The sequence below is a fragment of the Mobula birostris genome, chromosome 25, assembly GCF_030028105.1.
Source record: "Mobula birostris isolate sMobBir1 chromosome 25, sMobBir1.hap1, whole genome shotgun sequence".
NCBI lineage: Eukaryota > Metazoa > Chordata > Chondrichthyes > Myliobatiformes > Myliobatidae > Mobula > Mobula birostris.
This window is the reverse complement of record NC_092394.1, coordinates 19,512,945-19,527,424: the sequence shown is the minus strand read 5'-3', so window position 1 is coordinate 19,527,424 and position 14,480 is coordinate 19,512,945. Positions and strand designations below refer to the sequence as shown.

The window sequence follows — 14,480 nt, the reverse complement described above, 5'->3', positions numbered from 1 at the left end:
TGCACATGTACTTCAACTGAGTGAAAATGCAGAAAGTTTGAAGTCAATAACTCATCTCCTTCTAGCTTAGGCCACAAACTTATCAATCACCCCGGCTGTGGACCACTTTCTGGCGGTCCAAGACGCCGACTTCTACAAAGAAGGGATCCGTATGCTCCACCACCGCTGGACTAAGCATGTAAGTGTAGGAAAAATAAATGTGCTAGGTTTTCTAAAACTAACTCCTTCTACCTTAGGTCATGAACTTATCAATCATGCTTCGTATTGTTGAAACAATAGAAGTCAGGACAGAGTGGGTTTCAACACAGGCCCAAGATGAATTAACCAGAATAGCACAGAAATGAACTATGCTCCCAATGCACATTTCTGCACTCAAATATAAATAATTAAAATGAAAACTTCTGGAGAATGGACATTTTAATGACAGGGCTCTAGGTCGGCAATTCAAATTGAACTTAATTGTTCTAATAGGTTACCTGTAAAATCACTGTCGAGATCTTTGCCATGTACATTAGTTTGCCCAACTCTGGACGTACACTGTCCCTCTTGTGCAATTTCTCTTCCATCAGGATTCACTGATGGTACAATCACAATCTTTGTTTCCTTAATCAACTGGGGGTAAAAAAAAAAGTTTAAATTTAGTTTCCAATTCAAGGTTTGCTCTCTAACAATTAAGTACAAAGCTTAAAGTATGCAGCAGGGTAACATAGTGGCTAGTGTAACACAATAACAGCACCAATGACCTGGGTTCAATTCCACCACTGTAAGGAGTCTATATGTTCTTCACATGGTCATCTCTGGGTGCTCTGGTTTCCTCTCATTCCAAACATGTATGGCTTAATGGGTTAATTGGTCACATGAATGTAATTGGGATGGAAGGGCCTGTTATTATGCTGTATCTCTAAATGAATAAATATCAACTGCGGAGACACATAGGGCCGTGATGACATCAACTGTTTACTTCCCTTCATAGATATTGCCCGACTTGCTGTGTGTGTGTTGTTCATGATCAACTGCAGTTCTTAATTACCTAGAGTACTTACACAGGGGTTGCATTCATAAAGAAAATCTGAAAATGTGAAAGAATTAAATTGTAAACCTAATTTATCTATCCAAATTTTCAGCACCTCAGAGTTCCTGTTTCAGAATCAGTTTTATTATCACCGGCAAGTATGAAATTTCTTCACTTAGCAGCAGCAGTACAATGCAATACATGATAATATAGAAAGAAAAAATAAATAAAATCAATTACAGTTTGTATACATGTATATTGAATAGATTAAAAATAGTGCAAAAACAGAAATAATATACAAACGTTTGTATATTAAAAGAAAATGAGGTTGTGCTCATGGGTTCAATGTCCATTTAGGAATCAGATGGTAGAGGGGAAGAAGCTGTTCCTGAATAGCGGAGTGTGCCAAGAAGTCCCTGTCAAGACTTGGAAAGAGAATCCAAATGTGAACTTTTGAACTCTTTATGGATATGTTTACATTGGCTACTTCCATGTTTTAAAACTCAATGTGCCAAGAATTTCAAACTTGCTGATTTAAAAGAATAGAAATAAATATGCACAAACAGCTACCAGGTATTGCAATTTTAAGGATATTAACAATAAATGATTTATTAGATATTTATATGCTGCTTCCAATTTATAGAATGGTCTTGACATTAATATTCTACTGGGAACAGGCAGCATTGCAGATGTGGCAAAAGATTCCATATCACAAGATATGCCAATATTTTGTGATCTAACCACATCCTGCATAGATATCAGAATTTGAGTAATAGTCTTCAACAAACTTGGCTAGAGGGAGCAAATGGTTATGCATATTCCAATACTATAGAAAGGATACAGAATTGAAATTTTCGTATTGTAGAAAATTCACTAGCCAACGTCCATTAATTGCTTTAACAAGATGGACCATTTTAAAGGAAAAAATGCACTACAGGATGAAACCTACAATTCAATTTGAAGCTCCTTGAACTTTACAGAAGTACGTCAATTCTGTGCCTGTGCTTGTTCTCAGGGTTATAACAATGTGATGCTCAATATTTTAACTCTTAAAAACAAAGAACTTACATTAACTTTTGTATCAGATCTTCAATTACTAAACTAGTCCATATGAGCTCAGTGAATTGGGAGAATGGGTGAGCTAGTTATTAGCTCTTTAGTACTTGATTATCAATTGTATGCAAGTGCATTGAAATTGTAGGACAATGTGTCACCTTTAATACCAATATTGCCAAAATAACTGACATTTGATAATTTTACATTGACATGGCTTCTAACCACAGGATCCACCGGATCTGTTGTTCAGTCTCATCTCCCTGCAGTTTTTAAATGAGGAAATATGAAGCATTTTTCCTTTAAAATGGTCCATCTTGTTAAAGCAATTAATGGACATTGGCTAGTAATTTTCACTGAATAATATGCACTTAAAATATTAACGATGCTCAATTGCAAGAGAAAAGTGCAGCTAAAGGAAAGCCTTTGCAATTGAAATTTGAATACAAGAACAATGGCAAAACATTACCTGTGTAACAGCTTGGTTTTTCCCAAAAAGAATACAAAGGAACTCTGCAAAAGCCAGAAGCAGCTCTGTCCCAACAGGTGCATTGCCATGAACTCCAGCAATAAACTTAATTTTTGGTTCTGCATGTTCCTTTATTCCAGGTTTATCTGATATTTCCAGGGCCCAAATATGGCGAACCTCTACACTCTGGCCCAAACTTTATCACAATGTAAAAGAAAACAAAAATGTTAAGTTCAGTTTGCCCTTAGTCCATGTGTCCAATATTGAACCTTCCCTTGAATTAGACAATGAAGTGGGAAGTGGACATTTTATTAATAGCATAGTTAAAAACAAACATTTCTAGAAGATTAATACCAATTTTCTATAAAATTAAATGGAGCACAGGTAATTATTGAACAGAAGCTTATACTTCAAAAAAAGCGGCTCAGTATGATTTAAATTTTAAAAGAATCATATTGATTGGTCCAGACTAACACAAATTTCTCCAAATATTTCCATTTAGTTGTGCAATTACAAGCATCAGTTTCTGAATGCTATTCTTCATATGATAGAAAAGTATTAATTTATCAACGCAAACACGAGGAAATCGGCAGATGCTGGAATTTCAAGCAACACACATCAAAGTTGCTGGTGAGCGCAGCAGGCCAGGCAGCATCTCTGGAAGAGGTACAGTCGACGTTTCGGGCCGAGACCCTTCGTCAGGACTAACTGAAAGAAGAGATAGTAAGAGATTTGAAAGTGGGAGGGGGACGGGGAGATCCTAAATTATAGGAGAAGACAGGAGGGGGAGGGATGGAGCCAAGAGCTGGACAGTTGATTGGCAAAAGGGATATGAAAGGATCATGGGACAGGAGGCCTAGGGAGAAAGAAAGGGGGAGGGAGGGAAGCCCAGAGGAAGGGCAAGGGGTATAGTGAGAGGGGCAGAGGGAGAAAAAGGAGAGAGAGAAAAAGAATGTGTTTATATAAATAAATAATGGATGGGGTACGAGGGGCATTAGCGGAAGTTTGAGAAGTCAATGTTCATGCCATCAGGTTGGAGGCTACCCAGATGGAATATAAGGTGTTGCTCCTCCAACCTGAGTGTGGCTTCATCTTTATAGTAGAGGAGGCCGTGGATAGACATATCAGAATAGGAATGGGAGGTGGAATTAAAATGTGTGGCCACTGGGAGATCCTGCTTTCTCTGGCGGACAGAGCGTAGGTGTTCAGCAAAACGATCTCCCAGTCTGCATCGGGTCTCGCCAATATATAGAAGGCTGCATCAGGAGCACCAGACGCAGTATATCACCCCAGCCAACTCACAGGTGAAGTGTCGCCTCACCTGGAAGGACTGTCTGGGGCCTGAATGGTAGTGAGAGAGGAAGAGTAAGGGCATGTGTAGCACTTGTTCCGTTTATAAGGACAAGTGCCAGGAGGGAGATCAGTGGGGAGGGATGAGGGGGTGGAATGAATGGACAAGGGAATGGACAAAACTGCTTTACCTAATCAGTATCGTAAAACAGACAATCCCTCCACAAAGTAAACTTAATATAGTGCTTTCTCTTAGAAGCTATTTTTATTGAATATACTATACAGAAACAGGCCATGCGACCAATCAAACCATATTGGTGCTATGCTCCATGCAAGACTCTGACTACTGTACATCTTTTGCCCATTTCATGTTTTTAATTTTGCCTCCTGATTAACATATTCATGTAATTCACTTCCACTACTCTCGGCAGTGATCTAGGTCTCCACCACAAGCACAAATTTCTTTACCATTCTTATTAAATTTTTAAAAAATGAGAGAAAAAAAACCCAGTTTGCTCGTTCTTCCTGGAACAGTTCCAGCACTGTCCTGGTAAACCACTGTTAAACATATTCCAGTGGATCTAAATACTTTCTACCTAACATGGAGATCAGAACATGATTCTCCCATGCAGTCAGAAATAACAGCAGTTTCAATACCTGTTTCAAAGATTCAATACCTCTGTACATTCACACTGCAAAATTTAGCCATTAGTGTTTTATTATGAATCTTTAAAGTCACAATATCTATTCTTAGGAATATATTTGGGTCCAATTTCATTTTCAAATGCCAATCACTTTCAGCCTCCCTAATACATTTTGACAGGATGAGGAATAATTGATGTCAGAGAGATAATTAAAGGATCCACACAGCACGCTTGAGTGCTTGCTGGGGAGCACTGATGCTTTTTTTTGGCTGGTGGGAGAGGGGGGATCGTTGCTTTGCTGCTGCTTATGCGTGGTGGGGGCTGAGGGGGGCTTTGGGGTTCTAACATTTACCTGTCATTCATTCTTTGGGGCACGCCTCTGTTTTCGTGGATGGTCGTGAAGAATAAGTATTTCAGGATGTATATTGTGTACATTTCTCTGACATCAAATGTACCTTTGAAACCTTTGAGCTAATATCAACTAATCAAATAATTCTCAAAAGGATTTGCACATTACCGATTCCAATCTCAAAGAATTACAAGAGAATTATTTGTGATTTTTAGAACATATGGTGCTAAATAGGTCAAAGGCAGATGATTAACTAACAAGTGGAAAATAAAACTCATGCAAACTCCTAATAAGTAACGAATAAAAGCTTCTAATAAGTAATGAATAAATGGCTAACAGTGTTACAGTAGCACCATAGGTATATGCTCACTTGTAACACATGGCCATTTAACCCACTGATCAATGCTGGCTAACAGATCAATTCTATCTATCTATCTCCTTTCTCTCTGCAATTTTGCATCTTCTTTCATGTGCCCATCAACAGCTCACTGCATTTTTTTTGCAACTTAAAAAATTATAAATGCAAATAAATACTCTACAAAATTAGGTGTTGTTAACAAATTATATTTCAACTGAAATTTATTCCAGATCCTTAAAAACCTTAGATTAACGTGATTCATGGCCCAGTAGAAGACACTTGAGCTTGAAGTGCCCTCGCTGCCATTCTTTTGCTATACAGAACTTTGTAAGTAGTGTTAAGCAGGATGTTCCAGAAAGAAAAAAATGCAATACTTACCTGGTCAATTTCGTAATTGCTGGATAGTTGCTATGTAGCCCACAAAGAGCTTCAGACAAGTCTTTATAGTCATGGTAACGGTAGAGATTAAGGTCAACAGATGCAGACAAAATCAGGTCATGCAATCCATTTTCTGAGGACAAACTCTTTATAAGTTTTTCAAATTCCTGCCCTGGGTTTGCTGAGGACTTGATCAGCACTTTGTCAAGGCTGCTGTCATGGCCATCAGCAACACGTGAAAGGGTGAAATTGACTTCGACTGCTTCTCCCACAACTGTCACATTCTTAGTCATTGGGACATACCTGCAAAGAATAAGGCCACAATTATTAATACGTTACAGAATTGGATTCAATTTTTTGTACGACTCATGTGAGAAATTTGCTAATCAACTCTTGGGCTCAAACACATTTAATCTCTTCAAGATTTGCCATTGTAAGAAAATGTGAGCGTTACTTACTATGAACTATTTTTCTTTACATACATTTAATATTTGCAAATTACAAATTTAATTAACCTAAAGCATGGACAGCACCTTAAAAATGAACACTTCCTTGCAACATGTTTGGTTGTGTTTTATAGTATACTGATGTCCCCAGCAGAAAAGCCCTTTGACAATTTTTAATTCACTGTAACATAACCATTCCTATAAATTCTAGCTCAGAAATACAACTGTAAAAATCATATGCCTAGTTGTAATTATCTTTTACTCACTTAAGAAAATAATTCAAAAATACATTTCAGCATCTTGATCTAGAACCTCCTCCCAGTGACAAGCTTTCTAGGCTCATTGCTGATTTGTGCTCAGCAATCAATTTATGTTCACAATCAACGCATTCCTTAATGGATAGGATCAATATAGTGGCAGGGACTTGTAGGACAAAGGCCCATATCATATAGGTAGCAGAGTACAAGAAAGCCCTGTATGCAAAACAGCAGAGAAAAATCTGACAGCTTCTGGCTTGGCTGGCTGTCAGACCTCAGACCAGAATGATTTTGAATGCAGCTCAAATATCAGATATCAAAAGCCTATTAAAAATAAACAAAAAGTAAAACTCAGCAGTTTTAAGCAGAAAGAAACATTTAACTAATTCAATTAAAAACAAGCTCTCTGTTCTCTTGCTCTGGCCCTGCATGAAATGCTGGAGAATTTCTACAGGTTCGCACTACACCGCTGTATTTTGTGAAAAGGCCTTTGAGAGAACAGTCAGGAAAGCTACTGACAAAGAGTAGCCAGAGAGTACTGCATCTCTGTATTTTTGTGCTTGTGCCAAAAACTTAAGTAATTTAGATATGAGTGGTTTATCGCTTCTCACCCTCGAGCTGACACAGTAATTTTGTAGCGACCGGGAACAAGCAGACGCCAGTAATCTCCATCTTTAGCAGACCTCACCGGATGGTTCACTTCAGCAACAATGATTGTAGCATTGAAAATTCCTTTTCCATTAGTGGCATCAATTACAAATCCCTTCACACCTCGGTGCACCTGTTAAAATAGTAACCAAAAGCAGAGGCAGAGGAGTAAGAATTCAGGTCAGCTTTCCCTTGAATAGACTGACTTCAGCATCACCATTGTTCCTCTCTCTAAAGGCAGCTAACTCAGCACAAACCAATAAACAAAATCTTGCTGGTATTGTTAATTTCACATCAAGAATTTCACTAGTTACTCTGTAGCACAGCTGTGGTCACAACAGTGATGGAGCCCGAGGAATTTCTTTTAAACCCCAGAGAGAACAAGAAATGTTCATCCAGTGCTACAAAAATTATAACACCGAGTCCATCCTGTCTCCCAACAGAGCAATCCCACTCAGTCCCATTCCCACTGCAGTAATTTGCAGTAGACAATTTACATACAACACATGCTTGAGACTTGGGAGGAAGTTGAAGAATCTTTCGGAAATCCATGCACTCACAAGGGGAATGAACAAATCACACAGATGCCACTTGTGTCAATGGTATAGTGGCATCTGCACCCAGACTTCAGGGTGAGAGGCCCTGGGTTCGAATCCGGCTGGTTCCTTGCACGAGTTCCACCTGTGCTCGGTTCAGCATCGCTCTAGCAAACTCAGCCTCGTAAAACAGCTAAGATATGGCAAGGTTGCCAACCGCTATGCCCACCTGCACAGGGAGGAACTTTACACATAAGAAAGCAGGGTGGTACATGCAGCTCTGATGTTGTGAAGCAGCAGTGCTAACTGCTGTGCCACTGTGCCGCATAAATTTCAATGCCACTCATAGGTTTTAATCGAGCCAAAATACTCCATCAATACAACCAAATAGCACCTAATAGTGCAGACACTCAGTGTTTACAACATTAATGGAAATAATCACTTTTCGGGATGTTCTGATAACTACTTTATCTATATCATTGGTTATTTTGATTTCTAGCGACGCCTGTATTTTTCTTCAATCCTATACACTTCTTATATTAGATCACTGCTCTTCCTTCTGTCCATTTAAGTTCTTCTTTCCTCTTCCTTTGGTAGTTTGACTCAACAGGAGCAGGAGCAAGCCACTTAAGACTGCTCCACCATTCAATCAGATAATAGCTTATTCTAACTTGGACTCAGTACCAGCTTCCCATCCTCCTTTCCCACTCTCCCCCTAACACCCCTTAACACTCTAGTAGTTCAGATGTCTCACCAGCATGATAAAAAGTTGAATGAAAACTTTTTTTTACCTTTCTATTCATGCTCCTTAAAATTAATTAGGTTTTCTATTTATTTGCAGCACCTGCATGGCAAGATTGTTTCTCAGAAGCATCATGTTCTGCAGCATTTGTAGTCTCACTCTTGGTGAATTATAAGTTGCTTTTTGCACTCTTCCAGAAGGATTTTTCCCCATCCTTTTCAGCCTCTCAGTGCTCTCATAATCTGCTAACACGCCCCTCTTGATATGATCTGCAAGTTTGGCTATAGGACACTTGGTCCCTTCGTCCAAGTCATTAATGTGGAATGTAAATAGTTAAGACCCCAGCAATAATCCCTGTGGCACCCTACTAGTTGCTGATTGCCAATCTGAAAGTGACCCACATGCCCTGACTTTGTCTTCCGCTAGTTAAGGATTTTTTATACCTCAATACTGGATTCCAGCATTTTCCCCAAAGCCAGATGGTAAACAAGTTGTCCAAACAGCTCTAAGCCTGAAGTATTAACTCTGATTCCACTTCAGAATTACATTTATCATTGGCTTACATAACATGAAATATGTTGTCTTGCAGCAGTGCAAAGATGTACAGTAAAATATAAATAACAAAAAGTGTTGTGCCTGATCTAGTATTTTCTGTATTATGTTAGTTAACCTGCTTTTCAGTTCCCTCCTTCCCTGCAGATTGGTATTACGTTTGTGATTTTCCAATCTACTAGGATTTCTGTTTGGAGAAGATTTTGATAAGCTACACATAGTGCATCCACCATCTCTGCAGTCACTTCCTTTCATTCCTTCAGGTACTGACAACGTACCAATCCTTTAATTATTCTTATAACTCTCGCCTCAGGGAGGGGTGCAACAAAATTTTAGTAAATGGTTACACAACGTGGCAATATGAATGTTTAATGACCCATTCTGATTTACTCCTGATCCAAGGAAGCAAATTAGGAATTAACTACAGTTATGTCTGTATTGATAGATCACAAACAGGCCAGATAATAGCAGATTTCCTTTCCTGAGAGACAGTGTGACATCACAGTCTTGCTTTAAGGAAACAAAGGAATGAAAAGCTTCTGCCTGATGCAAGATTCAACCTACTTGTTTTATAAACTGTAGAAGAGACCTCTTATTTTGCTTCCAATATTTCGGGAGATCTTTAGCGAAGGGGAATTTAAAACAGCCCAATTCAATAGTAACTTCAAAGCAATTTGTATGAAGATAATTCCAGTCCTGCATACCACCTGTGGAACAAGGATTTATATTTTAGCGGTTTCAGAACAGCAATCTAATATAGAAACAAAATTAGGAACAACCACCAAGGTTAAAAAAAAAAATAAAAATATAACACAATAGACAACCTCACCACTTTACTGGAAAAATGCAATTACATAATTCTAATTTCTTATACAAACAACAGGAATTCTGCCGATGCTGGAAATTCAAGCAACACACATCAAAGTTGCTGGTGAACGCAGCAGGCCAGGCAGCATCTCTAGGACGAGGTACAGTCGACGTTTCAGGCCGAGACCCTTCGTCAGGACTAACTGAAGGAAGAGTTAGTAAGAGATTTGAAAGTGGGAGGGGGAGGGGGAAGATCCAAAATGATAGGAGAAGACAGGAGGGGGAGGGATGGAGCCAAGAGCTGGACAGGTGATTGGCAAAGGGGATATGAGAGGATCATGGGACAGGAGGTCCAGGGAGAAAGATGGGGGGGGGGGACCCAGAGGATGGGCAGGGGGTATAGTCAGAGGGACAGAGGGAGAAAAAGGAGAGTGAGAGAAAGAATGTGTGTATAAAAATAAATAACGGATGGGGTACGAGGGGGAGGTGGGGCATTAGCGGAAGTTTGAGAAGTCAACGTTCATGCCATCAGGTTGGAGGCTACCCAGACGGAATATAAGGTGTTGTTCCTCCAACCTGAGTGTGGCTTCATCTTTACAGTAGAGGAGGCCGTGGATAGACATGTCAGAATGGGATGTGGAATTAAAATGTGTGGCTGCTGGGAGATCCTGCTTTCTCTGGCGGACAGAGCATAGGTGTTCAGCAAAGCGGTCTCCCAGTCTGCGTCAGGTCTTGCCAATATATAGAAGGCCACATCGGGAGCACCGGACGCAGTATATCACCCCAGCCGACTCACAGGTGAAGTGTCGCCTCACCTGGAAGGGCTGTCTAGGGCTCTGAATGGTGGTAAGGGAGGAAGTGTAAGGGCATGTGTAGCACTTGTTCCGCTTACAAGGATAAGTGCCAGAAGGGAGATCAGTGGGGAGGGATAGGGAGGACGAACGGACAAGGGAATCGCGTAGGGAGTGATCCCTGCAGAAAGCCGGGGGGGAGGGGGGAGGGAAAGATGTGCTTAGTGGTGGGATCCCGTTGGAGGTGGCGGAAGTTATGGAGAATAATATGTTGGACCCGGAGGCTGGTGGGGTGGTAGGTGAGGACCAGGGGAACCCTATTCCTAGTGGAGTGGTGGGAGGACGGAGTGAGAGCAGATGTGCGTGAAATGGGGGAGATGCGTTTGAGAGTAGAGTTGATACTGGAGGAAGGGAAGCCCTTTTCTTTAAAAAAGGAGGACATCTCCCTTGTCCTGGAATGAAAAGCCTCATCCTGAGAGCAGATGCGGCGGCGACGGAGGAATTGCGAGAAGGGGATGGCATTTTTGCAAGAGACGGGGTGAGAAGAGGAATAGTCCAGATAGCTGTGAGAGTCAGTAGGCTTATAATAGACATCAGTGGATAAGCTATCTCCAGAGATAGAGACAGAAAGATCTGGAAAGGGGAGGGAGGTGTTGGAAATGGACCAGGTAAACTTGAGGGCAGGGTGAAAGTTGGAGGCAAAGTTAATAAAGTCAACAAGCTCAGTATGCGTGCAGGAAGCAGCGCCAATGCAGTCATCAACGTAGCGAAGGAAAAGTGGGGGACAGATACCGGAATAGGCATGGAACATAGATTGTTCCACAAAGCCAACAAAAAGGCAGGCATAGCTAGGACCCATACGGGTGCCCATAGCTACACCTTTAGTTTGGAGGAAGTGGGAGGAGCCAAAGGAGAAATTATTAAGAGTAAGGACTAATTCCGCTAGATGGAGCAGAGTGGTTGTAGAGGGGAACTGATTAGGTCTGGAATTCAAAAAGAAGCGGAGAGCTTCGAGACTTTCCTGATGGGGGATGGAAGTATATAAGGACTGGACATCCATGGTGAAAATAAAGCGGTGGGGGCCAGGGAACTTAAAATCATGGAAAAGTTTAAGAGCGTGAGAAGTGTCATGAACATAGGTAGGGAAGGATTGAACAAGGGGGGATAAAACCGTGTCGAGGTATGCAGAAACGAGTTTGGTGGGGCAGGAGCAAGCTGAGACAATAGGTCTGCCAGGACAGGCAAGTTTGTGGATCTTGGGTAGGAGGTAGAAACGGGAAGTGCGGGGTGTGGGAACTACAAGGTTGGTAGCAGTGGATGCAATACAGTTTGGGATTATGAAGTTTAAACTACTGCACTCCTGGAAAATTTGTGGAGATGGATGAGACTGATTTCAGAGGATATATGCATATTAACTACCTGGATCAGTGATCTACCTTGCTATTTTTATAATAATGAGTGCAAACAAACTGCATAGAAACTATCACATTCCTCTGAGTGATCCAAAGGCATTCCACATGCTGTAGTTTCCTCCAGATTAAATTATATAGGGCTGCATTATTTGCACAATTCAGTTAGCATCTAATTGACAACAGACAAAGCTGGTCATGGAACAATTATCACTAATTAAAATAAATTGTGACTTCCATTTATTAAACACTATTGTCCTGAATAAACTACACCATGAAGATTAATAAAATGGTAATAACCATGTCTTGTGATGGCTTTATAGCCGCCAACTGCAAACTCACTAAATCATACACAAAGTAGTTAGACAACCTTTAATTAGTCCCGCAGCTGTCCAGTATTTAGTCATCAGATTTCCCTTGGGCAAAACCTTCAAATAATTGAAATGCAAAACATGCACATCAACGGCTTGGGAGTAGGTCCTTCACTAAAATATTGTGGTGGCAGGATCTGCCTTGGGCACTTAGATTATTGGTGATAAGCAATTAAGGAAATTGCCAATATTGTTCTGTAAACACGTTACAGGAACTTACTCAGCTCAGGTTCCAATTTGTATGTCAATAGCTAGAACAAAGACCATTACTTACTTGTCACATTTTATCATGATACTGGAAGAACTATTTGAGTTGACCTGAGATCCATTACCCAATTTCTCTCTCTCCTATGCCCCTATCCTGATATGCCCAAGGTACATCAATTTCAGTAATCTACTGCAGCCAAACTATCAGTCAGACAGCATTTACGGATGGGAATACACCACTGGGCCGAGACCCTTCAAGACCTGGCGAAGAGTTTCAGCCCGAAATGTCGACTGTTTATTCCCCTCAATCGATACTACCTGATTTGCTGAATTCTTCCAGTATTTTATGTATATTGCTCAACATTTTCAGCATCTGCAGAATCTTTTGTGTTTATAACCATCAATCAACATGCTTTTAAGGATATGGGAGGAAGGTGGAATACCAAAAGGGGAATGGCACACAGTCAGAAAGAACATGCCAGCTCCACTAGACTTCAGGTTCAAACCCAGAATACTGGGGGCTGTAAAACTACTTACTCAAACTAAGCTCTAATTTTCTTAAAAAAAAAGGTTGTGAATTCCAGAGTTGTAAAACCTTAAAACACATCTTACCTGGTACATTATACCAATTTGCACCATTTGTGATTCCTCCGGCAAAATATTCATCAGGAAATGTACTTGCACAAGGATGACCTTCATACATTGCATCATTCTCCTAAAAAAAAATCAAGTAATTTACTTGGAAGGCCACTTGTCATGTGTGCTATTATCTTCCTCAGTGATATTTTCTCAGATTAATCATACCAGCTCAGTTTATTCTATACGTTCTTTGTGCCCTATTCTACTGATTACAGTGGATTCCGGTTAACGGGATACATTGGGACCTGTACATTTTGACCCAGTTAAGTATCTGCCACAATCAGCCTAAGTTTGATGGAAATAGTTAAAAGTTATTTTAAAAAAAGACAAGCTACCATTTAACTGAGTAGCAAATTATGCACTGAAATGAAATACAGAATAAATTAGAACACTACCAATACTACTACAGTACTATAAAAGTTTTCAAATAGTTATCAATGGAGAAATTCATTCAACGTGTTGTCGTGTTCTTTTTGATTGACTGTAAATAAACAGAATGGTCACAGACACCTACTGCAGATAATGGACTGCATTCATTACTTTCCTGCATGAAGTCAAAATAAAAAAGATATCAAAAATCCCTGCTTTTTGAATTGGCATCTGTCGCCCCAGATAGATACGTACCACAAGCACACAGAACTGACGCCATTTAAAAACTGTTTGCCACACAAGTGCATGTGACTGACTAGTTCAAACTGTTTGGCAACAACCCCCCGTTCCAATTATATGGCACAGTGCCCAAAATAAGTGAAGGCAATCCCAGCTATTTTCTTGATTGGTTTTTGTTCTTTAAGAGTGGTTCTAAATAAGCTACTGCCCCAATTAATTGACGGCCAAATGAACTAGAATCCATTGTATTTAAATTGCTTTATCTAAAGTACTTCCCTCTTTGTTGTGCCCATAACCAAACTGATAGTTCCATTAGCTTTTGCTGACGCCTGCACCGGTTGCTCAGCTTTAAAAAAATATCTTCTCTATAATTTTTTGAGACAAGTTATATAGTTCTCCATTACTCCTGAATCTTATGGTAAACAGCTTCTCCAGCATTTAACTGCACTGAAGCAGATTCTACTCATCTCCTTGAACTTCAATCCCACGGGTAAATTTAGATTAGTGCTCACTCTAGATTACCTTTCCTTATATATTCTCCAGACCTCACTTACTGCCATAGCACCTCTGATACAGGCAACAGTTTGTAGGTGATTTCATTGCATGTCAGTAATAATAAACTTGATTCTTATTTACATTTTACACTCCCACCACTTCATCTTAAACTTTTGTTTACCCCAATAAGACCCCCTCTTCTGTTATCATGTCTTTCACCCTTTCCCTTGTTTCCAGTTAATGGGGGCAGTGGGAGGCAGTTGTGATTGACTGGGGACACAAAAAACAAAATTATTCGGCATACGTCCATAATCTTAATAGCATTACCCTCAAGCCCATGGACCTGACTGTGGGTTGGTGACAGCTTTCTACTTTCCAGACCTGCCCAGGTCACGACATTCATATCCACTCTGCAGAC

The 14,480-nt window shown here is 40.2% G+C and overlaps 1 protein-coding gene across 1 annotated transcript in view; it reads right to left on the bottom strand.

Moving 5' to 3' along the window:
• Positions 1-14,480, bottom strand: part of LOC140187855 (carboxypeptidase D-like) — a 79,096-nt gene that overhangs the window by 21,179 nt on the left and 43,437 nt on the right. Inside the window, exons 9-14 of the mRNA XM_072243652.1 lie at positions 12,932-13,034; positions 9,299-9,441; positions 6,868-7,037; positions 5,554-5,856; positions 2,535-2,730; positions 477-612 (exon numbers count right to left, since the gene is read on the bottom strand). Coding sequence (XP_072099753.1) covers positions 477-612; positions 2,535-2,730; positions 5,554-5,856; positions 6,868-7,037; positions 9,299-9,441; positions 12,932-13,034 — 1,051 coding nt within the window. The remainder of the gene's footprint in view (positions 1-476; positions 613-2,534; positions 2,731-5,553; positions 5,857-6,867; positions 7,038-9,298; positions 9,442-12,931; positions 13,035-14,480) is intronic.